General features: G+C 36.2%; 1 protein-coding gene across 2 annotated transcripts in view; it reads left to right on the top strand.

The window, feature by feature from the left end:
- Positions 1 to 23,451, top strand: part of EMB (embigin) — a 43,295-nt gene that overhangs the window by 7,122 nt on the left and 12,722 nt on the right. The window contains exons 2-4 of one of the 2 annotated variants that reach the window (XM_033111068.1): positions 6,089 to 6,178; positions 22,331 to 22,499; positions 22,736 to 22,824. In XM_033111068.1, coding sequence (XP_032966959.1) covers positions 6,089 to 6,178; positions 22,331 to 22,499; positions 22,736 to 22,824 — 348 coding nt within the window. Of the gene's footprint in view, positions 1 to 6,088; positions 6,179 to 22,312; positions 22,500 to 22,735; positions 22,825 to 23,451 lie in introns of both variants that reach the window. The other variant, XM_033111067.1, reaches the window with a different exon arrangement.

Genomic DNA, 23,451 nt, shown 5'->3' with positions numbered 1-23,451 from the left:
GGGGGGTGGGGGGTGGGGCAAAAACACCCCCAGGTGAGAAGTGAATACAACTTAAATCTTACCAAAGTATAACTTACTGGGTGAAACAATTAAAAAACCTACTGTCTAGAAAGAGCAGAAATTCTAGTCAAACTTTAGGGTTTTTATTTTTTAAGAGTTTTATTTAGCATAGATTTCACTGTTAAAATATCTTCATGACCCATGCAGAGGTAGTTTGAAACATAAGAGTTTCCATACTGTACTTCAACATATATTTTACTGCAAAAGTCATATTTTAAAGAAAAGATCAATTTATTTATATTCCTATATGACCAAGTTTTAAAAATATTTTTACAAGGCTGAGTGAAAGCATATATTGCTCTTGCCATTAGGCTTTTTGATTGTTTATTTTTTTTAATTATTCTAAAAATGGCCTTCTTGTCCAACAGTTACCATATTATGTAAAACAAACAAACAAACAGATAAACACACACACACACACACACACAAACTTGATTTTCCTGTCTGGACTGTTTTCTGTCCCTGACTTGATCTGACTTATAAATGTCCCCATCAGGAATTTATTTTCTTGCCAAATCTTCTTTTCTCTTATTTTTTAGACAACCTCTCTCTCGAGTATAGTGTTTGGGAATCAGGGTAGCCTTATTCCCCCTTTTCTTCTTTCTACTACTGCAGTTATCCATGGGATGGGAATACTAATATTCCCAGAACCCAGAAGTAGAACTCTAAGTTCTTTATAGGAAATATTGGTAATTCGATATTTTAATGCTTTAGTTCAGCCATATCACGATTTAAGTGGCTTTTACCATTTGGGATGATTATATATATAGTTGCTTCCATGAGGAAATATATTTTGATTTCCAAAACTATGTTTTATAAATAGTATCCATTCCTATGTCACAGTGTTCCTGTAATTGGGTTGCACATTTATAATGCTATATATCAGAATGCTAAAATTAAGATTTATTAAAATAATTTTAATTGTGCATATTGATAGGAATTGATACATTGTGTGAATGAGAGAATGATATCCGAATAATAGGTTTTTTTCTTACACTTTTCTCTAAATGAGGTCTAGACTCTTCCAAGATTTTAAAATATTTAAAAATTTGGGGGCAGGGGAAATGGCAAGTTAGAGAAAATTCTAATTCTTAAACAGAGGTATAGTTGGACTTATTTTCTGATTTAAATAAAAGCAAATCTTAAAATGCAATGCAATTTTCCAGTGTTACTCATCCTCTTTCTTTCCTACCCAATTTACTTCAATGAAATGGGGACCCAAAGTTAAATATGTGAAAATGTTACCTTAAGTAGAAATTACAGCATGTTCGTTTCATTTGAAAATATCAGTAGCATACATAATAAGTCGCTCTAACAATGTCTATTTTTAAATGTAATATATGAAAGATATTTAAGTAGATATTTCACATGAAATAATAATAGGTGACAATTAGGATGTTATTTAGTTCTTTGATACAACATCCTCATGCCCCGTCTACCCTGAAGAGGGAGAAAAGCAAATCTTTTAATCTCTGGAACAACTATGAGATGTTACTCCTCTATGCTGGCATTTTTGCCACTACCTGTAAAAGAATACCACATGGAAAATTTTCAGCAATGATTAAGAAAAGGGTGAGTGTGATAACTTGAGGCTGTGTGTTCTAGTCATTGCACCCTCACTCAGTATTATATCCCTTTTCTTACCCTCCCTTCTTTCTCCATGAAATGAAACCCCAAGCAACAAGTCAGTGGCAGAACTTGGATTACGATACAAAACTCCTGCCTCTCCATTTTGTGTTGCTTTTTGTGACTCAGCCTAATCCTTTCAGGGAAGTATTTAAACCACATCTGCCTGAATTTCTTGCCAATTTCCTTTAAACACCAACATCAGCTGAATCAGCCTCCTGCCAGCCGTCCTACAGAAAGCAATAAGGTTTACAGTCTCACTTTTTTGATTAAAAAATATCTTGGCTAAACAAAGAACTTCTCACTTTTACTATTCTAACACCTTCTCTAGACTGCCCTGCTTTGACACTCAGGATGCTTGTATATATTTGCCTCTTAAAGGGATTTTTCCGAAGACAATGATCACAACAGATATACATGTTCTTTTTTACTCGGGCCTTGTTCAGTAGAATCTGGAGCCTGACCAAGATGAATGCTTTAAAGGGAATACGAAGTTAGGAAACGGGTCATAGCTGCTTTATAGGTGTCTGATTGTATTTTTAATATATGAACTGGCAATTGGAAGTGGTCACAACAGCAAGAATATTCTGGAACCACTCATACTTCCCTACTCCTGAAGCTTGGTTTTATTCCTCTTCCTCCTATTCCTTCAACTTCCACAAGTTTAGATTTTGCCCAAGCCAAGTCTAGACCTCTGTTCTCTCCTTGTGCTAATGCAGGACCTCGTGAGCCTTTCCAGATCCTGATAATGCGTAATGGGAAAGACCCCAGCTTCAGAGCTCATCTCTTTGGCCTTATGTCCGTCTCTATTCCAGAGTCCCTCAAAGATGTAGAGCAGGCTTCATACTCTAGCTCACATGCCAACTCGTATAAAATACACAGGCTAGTTAGAGTGCACACTATGAATGGGCGCTACTCTAAATTCTAATGACTCAATCACAGATTTTTGTGGGCCCAAACTGATACTATGATGATTTATGTAGCCCTTTAGGGACTGAGTTTACTCTGCTTCAAACTCCTCATCAGCGTCAAGCAAGTGCCTGGTGATCTGTATATTATGTGACTGTCTTATTGTTGTGGATAGGGTGAATATAATAATAATAATAATAATAATAATAATAATAATAATAATAATAATAATAATAAATGATGTCAGATCATCTCAAAAAGATTATGGGCTTGTTTCAAAGGTAAGAACCCTCAAGATTGCATTCTATGTTTCAATAGGCTAGGCCAAGAAAGGAGACCTCCCTAGCAAGGAAGCAAAGCTAGCAAAGAACAGATGATAGAACAGTTCCCTCTCTCCCTTCCTCCCTCCCTTTCTTCCTTCTTTCCTTCCTTCCTCTCCATTTGCACCCTCCTGGCTTCCTATCCATAAGTGAACAGCAGCTGCCTTGACTTCCTGAGATAGCTTCTTTTTAATACTACCTCTGAGGGAACTATGCCCAAGAATGGGAAAAAAAGAATTTTCATTAGGAGAAGAATGTTGATAAGAGCCTTTTGGCAGTGGTGTGTGTGTGTGTGTGTGTGTGTGTGTGTGTGTGTTAGAAGCCGAGAGAATGAATGAATATTAGATGTGGGTGGAGGAACAGTTTTGTATTCCTTAATAACCTCGTAAGAAACTCAGGCATATTTTCTCCATACTGTCAGAGGGTACTGTGAATTAGGTATTGAATTTGTTAAAGGATTATTTTATGGGAAAGTGCATTCATTCTACCTTCCAAAGCTGAATTAGAAGTGATCAAGCCTTTGGAACACAACTTGCTGGAGAATTAGGTTCTGCTAGGTATATTTCATTTATTAGGCAAAATTATAAAAGCTATGTGTAAGCTGAAGTGACAAAAGCAATCACTACCTTTTGATAACATTTTTCATACAAAAAGAAATGGAAATAACTGGAAATCTCATCTTGCACTAGTGTAGGGAAGATGTTGAGGAAAATTTGCCTTCATTGGTTGATGTGAGCTTTTGGCTACTAGCTTTTATCTGTTACTGCATGTGAGGTGATGGTTAGCTTAGGGTTAAAAGAATTCTGTGCTGTGATTAGGGGTTGAGTAAATTCCCCGTTTGGTCTCATTCTCCCGAGCAGGGGAGATATGAGATGATGTTGCTTTCTGTGTGAGATGAGGTTGCTTTTCTGTCTGTGCTGTGATTATGGGTTGAGTAAATTCCCCCATAATGTTGCTTTCTGTCTGTTTCGCCCGCATCAGCAGATGAAGTGAAGAAGTAGCTAGGTTATATCAGGACGACATGACAGGTGCGTTGCCAGGCTTTGGAAGAACTTGTGCTGATGGTCCCAAGCAGGAACAGTAGATGTGGCTCGTCCGGATGAACTAGCCCTTCAGCTGGATAAACAATATTTTTATCATTGACTACAGGACCCTCCTGGAACTGGCTATTCCCTGAGGGGGAGGCAGGAACAAGAAAATTGGCTCTAAGGTACATCTGAGAAAATATATAAGACAGACCTCAGTTGGCAGTGTAAAGTTCGCCATTTGGTCATTTGTCATTGGTGATTCTTCATCATTTTAACATTTTGGAGACTTTCAGTAACATGCAGCTTACAACACCGGGAGATGTCCTGACTTCCAGCCACCGACTTGGTGAGGTCTGGCTGGTTCCCGACCTCTCCAGTGTTGTTCCCCATGGTTAGCCTTCTTGAGAACTTATTAGCATTTTAGAAGCTTGTATGCAGCTTGCGACATCAGAAGATGTCCTAACTTCCAGCAGCAACAACAAAGGCAACAGCAGCAACATTCTTGGAAACTAGCAAGCAGTGCTGTGGGAGCCGCCTGAGTTTCTCTCAGCTATAGACCTGGCAAGGTTTTGATTTATGACTTTTCCAGTGCTGTCCCTCCCCGGTTTTGTGAGATTTTGGCATCTACTGTAATAGTTACTATCTTATAAAGCTTATTACTGCTTTTGGATACTCCTTACTGATGTTATTTGTGTATTTAGCCAAGTGATTTTTGATCAATACCGTTTTCCCCCGAAAATAAGGCCTAGCCAGACAATCAGCTCTAATGTGTCTTTTGGAGCAAAAATTAATATAAGACCTGGTCTTATTTTACTATAATACAAGATCGGGTCTTATATAATATAAGGCCAGGTATAGTATAATATAATGTAATATAATATAATATAAAATGTAAAATATAATACCGGGTCTTATATTAATTTTTGCTCCAAAAGACGCAGTAGAGCTGACTGTCCAGCTAGGTCTTATTTTGAGGGAAACAATGGTAGTAAATATATATTGAGATCTCTTAAACTTAGGTGTATGTGTACTCCTTTGACATGACATTGTTATCAACGTATATAGTTTAGTCTTAACCACCTTTACTTTCTGTCATTAGCACATTCTTTGTCTTTTTCTATTGCATAATGCTAAATAAATTGATTAGATATTGCTAAATAAATAAATTAATCCCACTCTAGCGTGTGTTCTCCCCTTTCTTTTCCCCACTTGTCATTACAGCTAAGAATAGCTTTTTGAGTGGAACATAAAAAAATGTGAAATAAGAAAAGGCCAGGTTTAAGGAATTCAGCCAAACTGACAATAATCTTTTTTTTTTTCTTCTCTCACTTGTTTGATAGAGTTGCGGTATGTTTTGTGGGAGCTAAGGTTTGGGGCCCTAAAGTCAGAGAAATAGTAGCCAATGTAACAAAATGAAGCTCTGAGGAGAGTGAGAAAGGTGGAAATGCAGACCTTGTTTCTCTGATAAAAGTTTTCAAAAGAAGATATAAATGACAGAGGAAAATCAAAAGTCAGTTTGGTAGAGCACACACTGTACTGTCACCAGAGCTGGAAAAGGAATAGCAGCCCAAATTCTTACTGTGCGTCCATTTTATCGTCTCTGTCTTCTAGTGTTCAGTGCTCTCTATTTTGTTCCTTTTTTATGCCCTTTATTATGGTGTCTCTGTCTCTCTTTATTCTCTCATCTTCTGTCTTCCTCTTCATGCCTTTCTTTTTTTCTACCACTGTAGTTCCTCAATGTTTTCATTTGTGTTTTATAAAGAAACCACAAATTGTAGGATAAGAAAATAAGTTTTCTGCTCTGGACTCTGCCCCTGGCAACTCCTCTCCCAGCGCTTCTCTTAAATAAACTTTCTAACTTCTTAAAAAAAAAAAGTTTTAAAAAAGCCACTTAATATAAATAAACAGGGACTTTTCAGTAGAAAAACAACATAGGAAAAATTGGAAATTGGGTCACAATTTTTTTTTAGCCCAATATATTTCTGAATATCTGTGAAGCATATCAGACCTAGTTAATCAGATCTTCCTGAAAAATATTACTTTTCATTAAAAGCATACAATAACATTTTAGCTGTTGTAAACCAGCATTTAGATAGTCATTGAATCTTGGTAAGAGTATGTAATCATATGTTCTTTTTCTTACAGCTTTAACTTTTACAAGTCTACCTGTCCAAGAAGAAATGCTGGCAAAATATTCTAACATTTCCTTGGAGAGTCATAACATATCACTGACTGGTAAATATATCATATTTCAATTAATACTATGCCAACATAAGTTTTTATTTTTAAGTAAGCCACTGCATTTTACATCATGAAGTACCTGCTCATGGTCTTGTGGGAGAAACACACCAGTCCCTTATGCAATTTTAGTATATGAGATATGACAATTAAGTTCGCGAACTCATCCTAGAACAAGTGCTACCTACCTCATTGCTGAATATCACTACGGTCACCTCTGCAGTACTCCTCTTCGGAAGCTATGCACTGACACCAGCACCTAATCCACCCTTCAAAGCAATTTTGGAACTCTTTTTCTGGAATAGCCATCAGAGCTTTCGTCATATTACCCTTGATGTCCTGAATGTCATCAAAATGTCTTCCTTTCAACATTTCCTTCATTTTCTGGTAAAAAAGGAAGTCACTGGGGGCCAGATCAGGTGAGTAGGGAGGGTGTTCCAATACAGTTATTTGTTCACTGGCTGAAAACTCCCTCATAGACAGTGCTGTGTATTGTCGTGACACAAAAGCCATGAACTGTTGATGAAAAGTTCAGGTTATCTAACTTTTTCATGTAGCCTTTTCAGCACTTCCAAATAGTAAACTTGGTGAACTGTTTGTCCAGTTGGTACAAATTCATAATGAATAATCCCTCCGATATAAAAAAAATGTTAGCAACATCATTGTAACAAGTTCGCGAACATAATTGTCAGACCTCATATGTATGTTATATATAGTACCTTGTACTATATAATGTAGAACATGGAAGTATAATGCCACGAGGATGGTGTATTCTGTAGTTATGGAGGAAGCAGCTAGTCTAGATATGGGAGGGCTAAAGAAGGCTCTCTAGAAAAGGGATACCTGGAGGGGAGGAGTGTTTATTTTGATTTGTAGATACTCTTATTTCTTTTTTTATCAGTTCTTACTGGTCATCCATTCAAATCACTGTGCACTGAGAGGACAATTCATATATCTAGTGGAAGACACTTAGGCAGAGAAATTAAAGATGCTATCAATGCGTCAAAGACAGTGCTATAGAAACACCAGTAAAGAATTCTGAAATTCAGTTTTGCTTTCTCTCTTCACAGTTTTGGATTCCAGTGTTTCAAAAGTAAGCCAAGAGATCTTTAAATGAGGAAGAGTAGTTATCTGTTTTAGTAACCATAATTCAAGGCTTAATTAGCATTTAAAATATTTTAAACCTGTTTATTAAGTCAATAACAAGTTTTATCCAATTATATGTCCAGTCTTTAAATGTCTTTTTGTCTGATGAACTGCTTCTGTATTTCTGTTTAGTAGGAACAAAAGGTGTGCTTTTCCTTCCCCAATCTGATACCAATGAAATGTTTGCATTGAGCTTTTTTTTTTTTTTATTAATTTATTTTTAATTTATTGGGGTGACAATTGTTAGTAGAAGTACATAGATTTCAGGTGTGCAATTCTGTATCACATCATCCATAAATCACACTGTGTGTTCACCACCCAGAGTCAGCTCCCCTTCCATCACCATACATTTGATCCCCCTCACCCTCATCTCCCACCCCCCAACCCCCTTACGCTCTGGTAACCACCAAATTACGTTCCCCAGATTAATTTTCAAACCCCGTGGCCATCCTGTGGTCACCGACTGCCCTCCAATCCCCTCACCCTCCCCCCCACCCCCCACCCCTCCCGCCCATCTAGCAACCCTCAGTTTTTCCTCATTGTCTCCCAAACTGTTTCTGATAGAACATTTTTATGACATTGTGCAACTCCAAATTTTCCCCAACTGACCCCATGCTAATAGTTGGAATTTATTCTTCCTTGTAAAAATTAATTATAACGCTCCTGTGTTATTTTTTCTTTTATTTTCTGCATGTTCTCGCTGTCGGTTTTCTCTGTTAGGATGCAATATGGAAGAAGGACTCGTGTGATAACACAAGTTTACAAATCCTTTGACCAGCCTGGTGGTGTTGGCAGCAGCACACCCCTCATTTCCCCAGTACAGTTGGAGCCTGGGGCGAAAAAAGGGTTAGAGCAAGACAGGCCTAGAGCAAGACACGGACTTTTTAGTTGATGTTAGGCTGGTTATTTATTATACTTACTTAATCTGTTTGGAGAGTTTAACTCCTAACTATGCTTTTATTCTATGACTGCTATTAAAGCCAGTATTTCTACTGTTATGAAGAGATCAAGTGTTCACAACTGTTCACTGCTTTCTTACCTTTGCGTTGGCCTGATCCAACGTTAGTCAGGCTTTTCTCTTCCTCCCAAGCCCCTGAACTTCTGCTTGTCACAGGTCTGACCACTCAAGCTGTCTGTTTCCATCCACTAGTTTGCCCAATTTTTTCTCAAATGTTCCTGCCAGACTGCTTACCCTTCCCTATAAAAGGCCTATGTCTGATTTTGAGATGCTTGCAGATCCAAAGTTTGGAATATTTTCTCTATTGTAATAAACTTTTTGAATGAAGTTTCTCCTTATTTAAGGCTGGATTTGTTTTTAGCTGACGAAAGAAAGATTTGACATTAATTTTGAAATATTGGATTTCTGATCTGTGACCTAGATGGTTGCATTTTCATGTAGGTGGTTGTTCTGCTGCTTGCCTTCTCATGAAAAATTTTGGTTTTAGGAACTGCCTTTACTAAAATATAGAAGTTAAATATGAAGATGTATTTATGATTATTAGGAACCACAGGCTTTCATCTCATTGCTATCCCTAGGACTTTTAACCCAATTTATGAATGGAACGTTTTCTTGACATATCATTGTTTATTTGGTTTGTGCCAATATTAATTATATCATCAGTCAAGTTCATCTGTAGGTGACGCTTACAACATTTCTGTGGTGTCACTTAATTTATTTTCTCTTTCTCTCTAGCCATTTTAGAAGTTGATCTCTCTTTTAGGATAAAACTTTCCTTATCGAGAAATTCAAATGTAATGAATTAGTGGCAAATTTTAGACCAACATGACAACATTGTCCCATTTCTTAGCATATACTTAACTTCCTTAAAGATGCTTGAGACTGGGAAGCACAGGATCCTGTGCCTGGGAGAATGAAATACATGACCTTTGATTCATGAATTCCTGGTTGTTTATTATAGTATGTTTTTAAAATGTTGCTAATTATTTACTGAATAGACACATGGTGTTGACGATGTACCATGTATAGTCCTGCATGACAACGACTGGGATACGTTCTGAGAAATCCCTGGTTAGGAGATTTCATCGTTATATGAACATTGTGGATCTTAAGTTTGTGCACTGACACAAACTTAAGATGGTACCCTACTCCACACCCAGGCTATGTGGCATACCACCATTGTACATGCAGTCTATCATTGACCGAAAACTCACTATGTGGTACGTGACTATGTCTTTCTAAATAAAAGTTAACATAATCCTCATAACAACCCTATGCAATGGGTATTATTATTATTTTAACTTGCAGATGAGGGAAAAGAGGCACAAAAAGAGTTAAGAGAACCAATAAAGGTCACAGGTGGCAAGGAATTCAGTTTTGAAGCCAGGTAGTCTGGCACGGGGGCCATGTTATTAACCCTTATATTATGCAGCCTTTCTTAATGTCCAATTACTAATTCCTTTCAAAAGCATCATTAAAACAATTATACCTATTTTAAGGAAAGTTACATTAGTTTGAAACTATGTAAGTTTCAAAAAACAATGAAAACAAAGCTATTTTAATTGCCTTATTTCTAAGTAGTTTTGTGTTAGAAATTGCATTTGCTGAGAGAATGAATATATTGTGAAGGTATAATTGACTTAACTAAAATTATTTTTTCCTTTCTGATATCACTGGACTTTTAAACCTGATCTTTTGATAATGGACTATTTCTATATCACTGTACTAAGTTTCCCATTGTCAATATTTGGAATTCATTTTATGTGTTATAGCAGTAGAGTGTTTCGTTATTGTTACTTTTTTTTTTTTGCACTTCCTCTGCATATTATACTGTTTGGTATCTCGATACGTTCAGTGTGTTATAATTTAACCAAAGAAATTAAAATCCAAACATCTGCTGGCAGTTTTCTTGACAACCCTGGCGGTGCCAGTGTAGGCTTTCCCCAATGGCACATTTTATTTATCATGTTGACATGTGAGCAGCTGGCCTGAGTTCGTCCTGGTGATACATAGAAGTAGATAAAGCAGTCACTAGATGTACAGATATGTAGACTAAGGTACGGAGTAAACTTTGGGAAGACGAGTCGGGGTCAGGAAAGGTAGCCATGTTGCCTTGGCGCCAGCCAGGCCACCGGCCTGAGTGAGGATCGCTCAGACTCCAGGGCTAGATGACTGGTCAATGAGATTGAGAAAAACAAGAAGCGAGAGTCCCCTACATTTGGCTGCTCAGATATTTTGCTGCAGAGAAGGTCCTAGAATGATTCACACAGAGCGCAAATGTTTATGATGTTTTTCAGAGGCAGACTAAAAAATGAGTGCTAACATTCACAGAGAGTGAGAGAGAGAGAAGATAGAAGATGGATCCATTGTAGTAACACAAGTGGCAATAGTTGCAATTAACTTTTGTTTTTCACCAAGGTTTCTCATTAGCAGGAATATTGAAATTTTGGGCTGGATAAATCTTTGTTCTGGGGGGAGTGTTTGGGGGTATTGTAGGTGTTCAGCAGCATCCCTGGCCTCTACCCACTAGGGGTAAGTAGCACCCACAAAGTTGTGACAACTAAGCACATTTCCAGATATTACCACATGTCCTCTGGGGGGCAAAAATAACCCCAGTTGGGAACCACTGCTCTACAAATAAAAAAGAAGAGCTGTGTGACTGCCCCAGCCCCTCAACATGGGAAGACAAATGATTTAATAATCACATGGTTGTTAACATTTAATGAAGAGTCTCACCAAAAAGTTAGATGATGGTGCTGAGTAGGAGACATGGGACCTCCTAGCATAAGTGGCACAGGGAACCTGGTGGGTTATAATCCCATCTTTTTCCTCCCCTCCTACTGACGTTCAAACCTTTCCAATCTTTGAGAGTTAAGTCAAAAGCTACATCTTCAATAAAGTACATATAGAGAAGTAATGTTTCTGTTCCTCTGATATGTATTTAGCATATTTTATTAATTTTTAATTGCATAAGTAAAAATGAGTTCATTAAAAATACTGAAATATTATTTTATTTTCAGCAATACAGTAAATCAGAGAATCCGAAAATCCTCCTGCCTTACCTAGAAAATCTAAAACGCAGCAAATCTCTTTTAAATATATAGCTAAATATACAAAAAAGTAAAGACAATTTCCACGAACCCAAACTGGTAACCAACACATCAGGTCAGTGAACTGATGTCCTGTTCGGTTCCCTTGTGTTGGTTGCCAAGGCACTTGAGTTTCAAGAGCCACAGAGGTAAGGACAAAGCCTTGAATGTAGGCAGAGGGGAGATGGAACTGAAAACTCCCAGAAAGCTGATCTTTCCTAAGCTATAAATACAGTGAAAGGTTTGACCTAGGGGTAAAAAATTAGCTGACCAGCTCAAGGCGATGAGAAGTTGGATTTTCAGTTTCAGCCTTCCTCTGCATCAAAAACAAAAACTCCTGAGTGTTCAATGACAAGGGCCTGCGCTGAAGGAGGTTTGGATCACAAATTCACATTACCTGCATTATCCAGGAACTTCCAAGCTGATAACAAAAATGACCATAGAAGGCGATGCGTCCGCAGGAAAGTAAATGAAAAACACCTATGGAAGGATGCATTGTGCACTCTGGCTATGCAATCTCTACTAAGGACCAGCTTACAAGACAGACATATAGAAAGCGGTGAAGCAGCCCCGAACACTGAGAGTGAGCTAAGGAGCAGTAGGATTAGACAGTCTAGAATTTCAGACTGCAGAAATACTAGATAGGGACATAAAAATGAAATAGTAAAACATGAGAAAAGAAAATTCTATTAAAAAAAAAAGGATAAAACACGTTTGAAAAATAGCCAACTAGAAGTTCTGGGGGTAAAAACTAAACTTGTCAGAGGAAGTCAAACCTCCTTGGACTACCCACCACTTATGTCTCCGCGTGCTCTCTCTCTCTTCCAGCTCTCTCTCTTTTATTGTGTTCAATGTGTGTATGTATCTTTAGAAACTATATAGTACTACATAGTGTTGTTTTGCATTCTTTAATATGAGTGGTATCAACCCATATTGTTGTTCTGAAAATTGCTTTTTGTTATCATCCGACGTTAGTTCTTGGAGCTCTAGCCAAATTACACAAAACTAGTATGTTTCGTTTACTTGTGTACACAGTTTATCAGCTTACTTAGATATTTTTCTCTTCATGGACTCTAATTTGTTTAACTTTTTTCTATTGTAAACCATGCAGCAATGAACACTTGTACATATCTCTCTCTGGGCATGATTGTGTGTTTTCCTGGATAAATACCACAAAGTAAAATTGCTGAATTAGAAATTCTGTGCATAAAATAGATACTTGGAAATGCCCCTCCAAAGCATCTTAACAATTTATCCCTTCCTCCCACCTGCATATTTGGGTATAATTTTTTCTAGATCTTGACCAGCACTTGATATTATTAAACTTTTTTCTCCTTGCCAGCATGAGTGTGAAAAGCTATATCATGGTTGGTTTAATTTGCATTTTGGAATTGGACATACTTATATATGTGTGCATGTTTGTTAATATCCTTTATCCATTTTCCTATTGGGTTTATATATTTTTAAATTGATGTAAGTAAATTAGAGAGCTATACATTTTGAATACTAATCTGTACTTTTTATAGAAGTTGCAAATATTGTCTCCCACTTGTCTTTAAACTGTTTGGTGTTCTTTATTGTGAAGAAGTTTCCTTTAGTCTTTTTCTTCTATTATTTTCATAGTTCTTTACCCTTTAGTTTTTAACCCATTTGAAATAGTATTATTTACTGTGTGTGATAGGGCACTAACTTTATTACTATTTTGAGATATATAGCTAACTAATGTCTCAACACCCTTACTGAATGGTTCTCCTTTTTCCTACAGCTTTGAAATACTAACCTAATCATATTCCAGGTTTCCATATGCTATTCTGTTTCTGTATTGTTTCAATGTTTTTCAAACGTTTTATAATGCTAGCCAAAGAATTTATCCTGTAACCTGATGCACCACCCATGCATGCATGCACGCAAAATAAAATGTTCATCAAGCAACACCCACCCCAATAGGTATGTTAACACTCTGATAATTTCTCTTCTCCTCCAATACATTAAAAAAAATCTGGTGGTAACTATTACATTGACTTCCTGACTCACAAATAGTTTCTGACTTGAAATCTGAAAAAATTTTGCCTATTTTATTCTATTCGTCCCCTGGAGTTTTCTCGCATCATTAATATAAATATTAACTTTTTGAAACATTTGATATAGCTTTATATCTTTGTACTTTTTTTTTTTTTTAAAATAGGTTTCCCTGTTTCCTGGACTTTTACTCTTTCATATAGATTTTTTTGGAATCAGGTTCCACAAATTTTTTTTTCCTTTTTAAAATATATTTTTAAAATTAAAATTGTACGTACTTAAGGTGTAAATGCTTAACATGATTTTATATATATATATAAATGTTACTATATAGCCAAACTAATTAACATACCCTATTCACTCATAGTTATTTTTGTATGTGATGAGTGCACCTGAAATCTACTCTCTGAGTATATTTCCAGTGTTCAATAGAATATTAGGCATGGTCTTCATGCTTGTACATTAGCTCTCTATTTTTTATCCTATAACTGAAACTTTGTACCTTTGACAAACATTGCCTCATTCCTCCCACTCCCCCAGTCACTGGTGACCTACACTTCTACTCTCTGTTTCTCTGAGTTCAACTTTTTTTTTTTTTTTTTTTCCAGATTTCACATGTAAGTGAAATACAGTATTTGTCTTTCTCTGTCTGGCTTATTTCATTCAGCATAATGGCCTCCAGTTTCATCCATGTTACTATAAAAGGCAGGATTTCCTTCTTTGTCATGGATGAGTAATATTCCTGTTTGTGTGTGTGTGTGTGTGTGTGTGTGTGTGTGTGTGACATCTTTATTCATTATTCTATTGATTGACACAGGTTGTCTCCATATCTTGGCTATTGTGACTATGCTGCAATGAGCATGGCAGTGCTGATATCTCTTTGAGATTCTGATTTCATTCCCTTTAGGTAAGTACCCAGAAATGGGATTGCTGGATCATATGGAAGTTCTATTTTTAATTTTTTGAGGACTCTCTGTACTTCCATAATGGCTGCACCAATTTACATTCCCACCAACAGTGTTCAGGAATTCCCTTTTCTCCACATCCTCACCAACACTTGTTATCTTATGTCTTTTTGATAACAGCCATTTTAACAGGTGTGAGGTGATGTCTCACTGTGGTTTTGATTTGCATTTCCCTGATGATTAGTGACATTAAGCACCTTTTCACATATCTGTTGTCCATTTGTATTTCTTCTTCTGAGAAATGTCTATTCAGGTCATTTGCCCATTTTTAAAAATTATTTGTTTCGTTGCTATTGAGTTGTTTGGATATTAACCCCTTATCAGATGATAGATTGCAAATATTTTCTCCCATTCTGTAGGTTCTCTCTTCACAGTGGTGTTTCCTTTGCTGTGCACAAACTTTTTAGTTTGAGGTAGTCCCACACTTGTTAATTTTTGTTTTTGTTGCCTGTGCTTTTTGGGTCATATCAAAAAAATAATTGCCCAGACCAATGTCAAGAAGCTTTTCCCCTGTGTTCTTCTAATAGTTTATGGTTAGGATGGAAACCAAGTTCTGGAATATGCCGAAGATCTAAGGAGGATAGAGAGCAAGGAACCCTGAAATAGTCTGGTTAAGATATTGATAGTAGCACTGGACTCTTAATATCAGTGCCTAGAATAAAAGTACATAGTAAATTTTTAGTAAAACTGAATGAATGTTTGAATGAAAGGCATGTAGTAGGTGTTTAGTAAATAAATGTTGAATGAATGGGTAAATGAATAAATGATGTTCTATAATTGTTAGACATATGCCATTGCTATGGTGATTAATTTCTCAATGCTGCCTAAAGCACTTCCTCCTACTTTAAAGTCCTGGGTGAGAGGATATGATTAGTCAAATGGCCATGCCCTCACTCTCAGATGGGGAAGGAGAAGGAATATCTGGCTTTTCAGTGTCCACAGTGAGTGAGGGGGCTTTGCCTCTCACCACAATTTACAGAGGGGAAGGGTGTTCGGATTCTGGCTACCCAAAATATAATAACCCACTGCTGCAGTGTTGGATTAACTTTGTGTTAATTATTTGAAAGTAATAGTAACCTATTTGATTACTAACACAGTTTCACCATTTGCTATAGTTTCTCTATAATTGATGTAAACAGTAGTTGCACTACTGTCCTGTTCTTTATGCTGTGGAAAAATGGATTTAATTGTTGGATTATTACTCAATCCTGTATCTATATTACATTGTTGAAGGTGAGAAGAAATATGCCTTCCTTAAATTCAAATGGAACCATGTACCTTTTAAATTTTTTCTTTACAATGATCTTAAAACCGTTTAGAAAGTAGAGAAATAACCATTATCGCTAGTACTGATCGAAGTGGAGGGAAACAGTGACCATAGGAACTTGGTCTAATAAAATTCAGCCAACATCTTTTGTTGGCTAATTTTAGTACATTTTCCATAATATTTCTGAATCTTTGATGAATTATGTTTGGTAAACTTGGCTTCATTTGTGTAGAACCCATCCACATTTTCTACTATTGCCCTTTATTTTTAAGGATGCCTGCATAAAATTCCCAAAAGTTTGAGAATAAGCTGTGCTTATATAACACCAGCCATATAGTCCATGAGTCTTGAGGGCTTCCAAATACAGAACTTGGAGGCGGCGGGGGGACGGGGAATATATATATATATATATATATATATATATATATATATATATATACACACACACACACATATATATATACACACATATATATATGTATATATATATGTATGTATGTATAAAATAATTTCTTAATCATATACTTTTGTACTCAAGTGGGACTTAACATCCTTCTGAGTTTCTCTGCACGTTGGTAGTTTTACTTTTTAAGCTTATGGTATAGAATTCAGGAGCCACATGTATTTTAGATTGTATCACATGAGTATTGATTAGATGGCTGATATAAATAACTTGTTGACAGATTCAGTGAAAAGAAATGATCATGATTCTTGCTTCAATATGAGATTTAATTTGGGAAGGTGGTACTAAATGACAAGAATCAAGGAGTGATGTTCCTGTGTTATTTTACAAAAATTAAATATGAAGTTTAAGATACTGTGTTTTATTCTTACTTAGAGGAGTTATTTTATAAAGTCAGTGCAACTCCATATGGTAAGAAACATCACATAAATGGAGCCATAGCATGTTAAAAATGGGATTGATTGCTTCGATTTTTAAAAGGGTGTTGCCCCCACGTCAGAAGGGCCTTCTGACTGTTTCTGTAAGCATTCTGGATGTTCCATCTATATTTTAGGATGTAATATGGGACCTCATTGACTTCCATGGTAAAATGAAGGAAATTATTAAATAAATTATTAAAATTATTTCCTGTCTCTTCTGCTTAGAGTCGTCCCATTTTACCAGCTTTATATGTTGTAGTGCACTTAACTCTTTTAAATAAGAGTTTCTGCTTTTAAAGCATGTTTGGAAACACTGTCCTATGGAAGAAATTTTAATTGGCTTTTTCCATTTTTAAAATTTTTTTATAAAATAACAAATTAGACTTTTATTACACATGATATGATTCCTAAATGGACCCATTAAGGTCGACTTGTTGTCATTTCTCTGAAAATAACAAACTGCTTAAAAATTTAATTATAAAAATAAGAGAATATATAGATATGTAAATTACTGTATGATTTTAAGAACAGTCTTTTAAAAATATAGTTCAGTAACTAAGCAAATATGTATAGTCTTGGAAATGTAGATGTCATGGATATTCTTGCAACACTCTGAAAAAGCAGAAATGCCCTGCAGTTGTGGTGTTTTGGGGAAGTTGAAACATTGTACACTGAGTTCAACTGACATATTAGTTTGTTGGCTAACCATAAAATATTTTAAAGTTCTAGGTAAAACATTTACATATTTTGATGCTTGTGATTTCCTGATAGGAAAGAAAGCAAGCTGTAGAAACACCTGCAAAATATTATAAGAAACAGTGAGATAACAATCAGGCCTGTCACAAAGAAAGGCTCCATTGCAGTTCTAATAGAAGCATCTAGGTGCAAGTGTGAATGTTTAAAATATGTTGATCATACCATTCATCTATCATCACATTGCTAGATTGCTGCATTATACATTCATTTCATCTTCTATTAATATTTTCTTTCATTTAAAGTCTTGATTCAATAGTTTGTAAGTGATGAAGTTAATTCCATTGTCAGGAGAATTTCACATCTTTGAGCGTTGGTATATACTGTTGGTTATGAGAATCTGGGCTCAGCCTCACCTAAATTTGAGATTCGCCTCTGTCTTTATCTTGATATATGATCTGACACAAGATAGTCAACCTCTCTGTCTCAGCTTCCTCATCCGTGAAGTAGGAATGATAATAATGGTACTTATAGAACTGCTGTGAAGAATAAGTGATATAATCACTACATAACTATTAGCAATATATGTGATATCTTTTGTTACATTCGCCAGTGAGAGAAATGGTGAGAAGAAATAAGTGGTAATTATTCAGCAATTAATATATTACTGAAACTTCCCTTATGATAGCTCATCTAATCCTTTCTACAGTCTCATGAATATGTATTGTCCCATTTTACAAACGAAAAGAATGAAGTGTCCAACATAAAGATACGTTGTTTTGCCCTGTGAATAGCCTCAGGTAAAGAACCTCAGCTATTGGGCTGCTCCCTTGTGAAATAGGGGTAATATTAATAATTCATATCCTAACTTCCTGCTATGTTAGGAGGCTTCAATGACCCACATTAACCAAAAAGAGCATGATGCCCTGGTATCACCTTCTGGAATGTAAATATGTCTATAATGCCTCCTGCTAAGAGTGATAATGCTGCCACGTCTCCTTGCCAGTCCTCCCTCAAGAAAGATAGTTTGTCATCAGCTCTAGAAAGTGCCAGATAATCAAAACTAGAGTCAAAGTAGTCTTTTCTGGGTGTTCCAGCCTCCACAGCCTCCTACACGTCCAGGGCCTGCAGTGAGGCCCGATTCTCCTCATTCTGAGTCCCGTGGTCCTGGTAGAATAGACTCAGGCTGAGCAGAAACCAGCAGTAATGAGTGACGATCAGATAGGACCTGGGGAAAAGACTCACAGAAGTCTCCAAAGACTTTGCCCCTGAAACAGTGTCCATGCTGAGTTTTGCAGGATGTCAAAGAGTTTCCTGGAGACTTTGGTGGACATGTCTTAGACATTTTGAGCTCCTGAGACCCCTTTCTTCCCTGTAAGTTAAGATTTCCCTTTACATACCAGCAGAGTGATAAATCAAACCAGTTCAGCCTTCCAAGGATCCATGTAGTAGCAACAAAGACAGGAACTATTATGAGCAGAGACTGCAGACATGCAGACCTCTCCATATGGGTGGAATTGTGTGGTTGTCCTTCTCTGGCTGGCTTATTGCCCTTGTAATGGTGTCCTTAGGGTTCATCCATGTTGTTCCATGTTGCCATACTTCCTTATTTTTTAAGGCTGAATGATGTTCCATTGTGTGTATGTTACCACATTTTTGCAGGCCATTCATCCATCAGCGGTCCTTTGCATTGTTTCCAAGTCTTCGCTATTGTCATATGAGGTATCTATGATAGTCAAACTCATAGAAGCAAAGAGTAGAATGGTGGTTACCAGGAACTGTAGGGGTGAGGTAGGGGAGGTGATGGAATGGGGAGATGTTAGTCAAAGGTACTAAGGCGCAGTTGTACAAGATGAATAAGTTCTAGAGATCTGTACATATGTTCACTGATAAGAAAACTGTATCGTACACTTAAAAATATGTCAAGATCATAGAACTCATGTTAAGTGTTCTTACCACAATTAAAAAAAAAAAGAACAAAGATACTTTATTTGTAAATGAAAAGTATGTAATCAGGACAGCGAAATAACCTAATCTGAGTTTTGCTTTAGAAGGACAACTTTGGTGTTGTTATAGAAAATATGAAGATGAGGAAAAACTGTAGCCGAGAGAAGCTAGGAGGTCATTGTCTGGTCCTGGTGAAAGATAGTGAAGGTGAGGGTGGAAAAAGTTCTCCTAGATCCTCTTAGGGTCCCTGCTTGGGTCTGAAAATTAAACTGACAAAGACGGATTAACAGGAGAAAAACATACAAATTTATTTAATATGTTTTATGTAACACAGGATCCTTCATAAGGAAATGAAGACCCAAATAAACAGACGTGAGTCTTTTTTGGTAGGTTTGATGAAGAGTGGACAGCTGTGAAGGCATATGATAGGTCAGAGAGTATGAGATTAGTGTAATAAACTGGGGGAAACTTAGCAAGGCCTGTTTGTTAGGATTCTTCTCTGTGTCTTTTTGTCTTCTGAGATAAGGATGCTTCTTTCCTCCAAGTATAGGAAAGTACCTCTCACCTGAGGGTTTTATGTCCTGTTTCAGGGGAGAATGATGAGGGGTGTCAGATGGACCTTTCTGCTTTTGCCGTTTTCTCAAATTCCTTCAGTTTAAAACATTCAATATGCCAAGGTGACATATTTGGGGGGTAGTGTGACCTGAAACTGGGTGAATTGGTTTCACATTTCAGAGGTAAAATCAACAATTCTACTGCATGTGACTAGGGGAAGAGAGGTCTAATGCATCTCCCTTGGATATATTGAGATTGAAGTACCTGTGGGATATCTAGGTTTAGATACTCAGTAGACACCTGGAGCTCTAGACCTGGGGATCGAGAAGGAAGGAAGTCTTGAATGGAGCCAAGAGGTTTACAAACAAAGGATATAAGAGATAACCACTGAATCCAACATGGGGGTGTGAAATTGAAAAGTAAAAAGGGGGGGAGGATAGAGAGAGAGAGAGAGAGAGAGAAAGAGAGAGAGAGAGAGAGAGAGAGAGAAAGTCCAAAGAGACATCAACATTTACAGGTAGTTGGAAGAGTTAGTGTAACTAACAAAATGTTAGACATGAAACAGAAGCAAAGTTAAGGGTATTTCAAGGAGTAGGTAGTCTGTGGCAATGTCTGGAAAAAGCACTTTCTGTAACATGGTAAGATACCAAAATATGCTATATTGAAATGAGAACATGGGTGAAGACAGAGACTGTGTGTAGAGAACTCCTTCATGAAATTGACTAAGGAAGTACATTTCTTTGACAGAGAGACAGGACTACCTTTTTAATGGTACTCCAGAGCTAAAGGTAAAGTGAGGAAAATTGACAGAAAACAAACTCAGGACTAAATATAGTAAATTTTGAGACATTTTCTCCTATAACTAGTACCTACTATAATTTCTGACATGTAGTAGATGCTCAGAAAATATACTGAAATGTATATACCCTTTTAGTTTTATTGACTCAATTTTTTCCCCATATAATTGTATCTTATGGTCTTGCTATACCTAAGGTATTTCTTTTTTTTCTTTTTGTGCATAAAATCAATTTAGCAATTTTGGAGTTAATGGAACAGTTATTTCAAGCATGTGCTCACAAAGCACTTCACACTTAGCTGTACTTAACTGTCTGCAAACTTTGCACCTGGTCATTGCTTACGGAAGCATTTTTGTAAAATTTTGAATGTAATCAAAAGTGATACTATTTTGTTTAAGTTCTGGTTTTTTTTCCTTTGTACATTTTGGCTCTGCATTCTGCTTTTCATGATACCATACCATTGTGCACAAGGTTGAGAAATGTGTTTATACAATGAAGTCATTCTCCCCAGAACAGCTCTTTCCTTCCCCTTCAGAGTAACCGTCGCTATGCTGATTTCTGTATAGTCACGTCCTTGCTTTTTGAAATTGTTTTATTACCCAGGTATGCATTCTAAATATTATAATTTGCTTTTAACTTTTTTTTAAAGGGCATGTTTTAAAAATATCTTAATATTTTTAGGCTTATTTCTCTCCCTTTTCTAATTTAGCTGTTGAAAAACCAGATCATTTATCTTACAGTTTTCTCATAATCTGGATTTTGCTGATTGCTTTCATAGGATGTAGTTTCATATGTTTCCCCACCCTCTGTATGCCCTGTAAACTAGCAATTGGATCTAGAGACTTAGTTTCAGGAACCCCTGACCTTTACTGCCAGATTACTTCTTAGGTAGTGGGATGTTCCTTCTCAAAAAACACACGATTCTGTTTCCGAGATGTTTGTAGCAGTTGATGCAAAATGTCTAGCTCCATGATTTATTAGAGGTTATAACATCATTGTACTACATTTCTTCACTTGTTTGCTGAAATTCTATAAAATTTTCCTTCTCTATTATTTGTTACCGGTGGTACATTTAGTATAGGAAGAGCATGTACTTGCTTGATTTTTCTTTTTTTTATTTACCACTGTTTGGAAAAAAAAAGTTGGGTCTATGCTTCCTTCATAAGTGGTATATTTATATCTATATACATATATATATAGATATATCACCTCATGGCTTTATACTGATATTTCACTTTTAGTAAAAATTCAAAACTACAGGATTTTTATTTAAATTCTTCTTACATCTGTATCTTTACCCAATTCCTCCAAGTTCTTAAGGAGTTAAGAAAACTGGGAATGACAGAATTAGTGTATCACACAAACCTACAATATACACAAAACATTCTTGTACTAACTACTAATAACATGATTACTGAAAGGACTTAACATAGTCATTCCATTCTCTCCCCATTAGCTTTTGTTTGTTTGTTTTTATAGTTGCACTGTTTCTATACTGTCAGTGCATATGGCATTATGTCTATACTGCTCTCTTTCCCTTATATTCGTGTCAACTAGAGATTTTAAGAGACTAAAATTAGGCTTTTGTGATTCTGTTAATGTTTTAATAAAACTTTTCTTCAGCTGTGTTTGTGAAAGAATAAAGGGAACCAAATCTATGTTGACAGAAAAATCATTCTTGAAAGGAATGTTACATTAAGAAACTGTCAGTAGAGTGCTATTGTTGATGATTTAAACTGTTTTTATATATTGGATTTCCCCTAAATATAACTTTTACATCTGTTTCGTTGTTGTTTTCTTTTGTGGCTAATAGAACATTCTGATGTTCCAGTAGAAAAAAATATCACTTTACAAAGACCTTCTAATATAGAACTCACATGCCAGTTCACAACATCGGGGGATGTGCATTCAGTAAATGTGACTTGGAAAAAAGGTGATGAACTACTTGAGAATAATTATCTCATCAATGCAACAGGAAGCATCCTGTATACCCGGTACATGTGAGTATACCAAATTTTAATCTGTGTGGCTAGATGAAATTACTAGTGAAATTCGAAATATTTTTGCTGACTGGCATTCTTCCCTTTGCTGTCACATGAATGTTATGCTAATATTCTAATTTGCATATTTCAAGAATTTTTTTTTTCTATTTTAAAATTTTGATTAATAGCTAAGTCTTCATTTTCATTAATGAGTGTTTTGAGAACTATACCTATATTAATAACATTATCTTTAGGTTCACCATCATTAATAGTGAACAAATGGGAAGTTACTCTTGTTTCTTTCAAGAGGAAAAGGAACAAAGGGGCACATTTAATTTTAAAGGTCAGTACTAATAATTGGTAGACTAATAACTTCAGTATTATATTAAAATTCTAAATCCCCCAAATTTAAAATTTTTATCATAATACTAAACATAATGCAGTTGAAAGAAAATCATATGCTTCCAATAACCTTGAAAATAATGCTTCCTAATGTCTTCCCAGTGATAGAATTTGTATTTCCCAATCCATGCCCACTCTTGCCTTCCTCCCCTAGTTTAAAACATAGGTTTTAGTTTCAAAGACCAGGCTTCCGGGTTCTTTGTAGATCATAGCAACCTGTTTTATCTCTCTATCATCTATCATCTCTCTCTCTCTCTCTCTCTCTCTCTCTCTCTCTCTCTCTCTGTAAACTCAGAGCTATCATAATAGTCCTCTAGGTGTCTGAGTTATTGCACTCCTAGACTGTGAGAATATGCTTTATGTTCTGTGTCAGTGGCTCCAGGATTTGGGATGTTAGGGATACATCACATTTAAAAATAATATGGAGAAACAAAGGGTTGCCTGCTTTTGATCTCATCAAGTAAGGACAAAACACCAGAATATAATCCATAGCTCTCCCTTGTGGAAACAAACTAATCAAAGTATTTCACTCTTACCATCATTAAATCAAAACTTTAAAGGTCTCACT

The sequence above is a fragment of the Rhinolophus ferrumequinum genome, chromosome 7 (genome assembly GCF_004115265.2).
Source record: "Rhinolophus ferrumequinum isolate MPI-CBG mRhiFer1 chromosome 7, mRhiFer1_v1.p, whole genome shotgun sequence".
Lineage (NCBI taxonomy): Eukaryota > Metazoa > Chordata > Mammalia > Chiroptera > Rhinolophidae > Rhinolophus > Rhinolophus ferrumequinum.
This window is presented reverse-complemented; position numbering and strand designations above follow the sequence as displayed.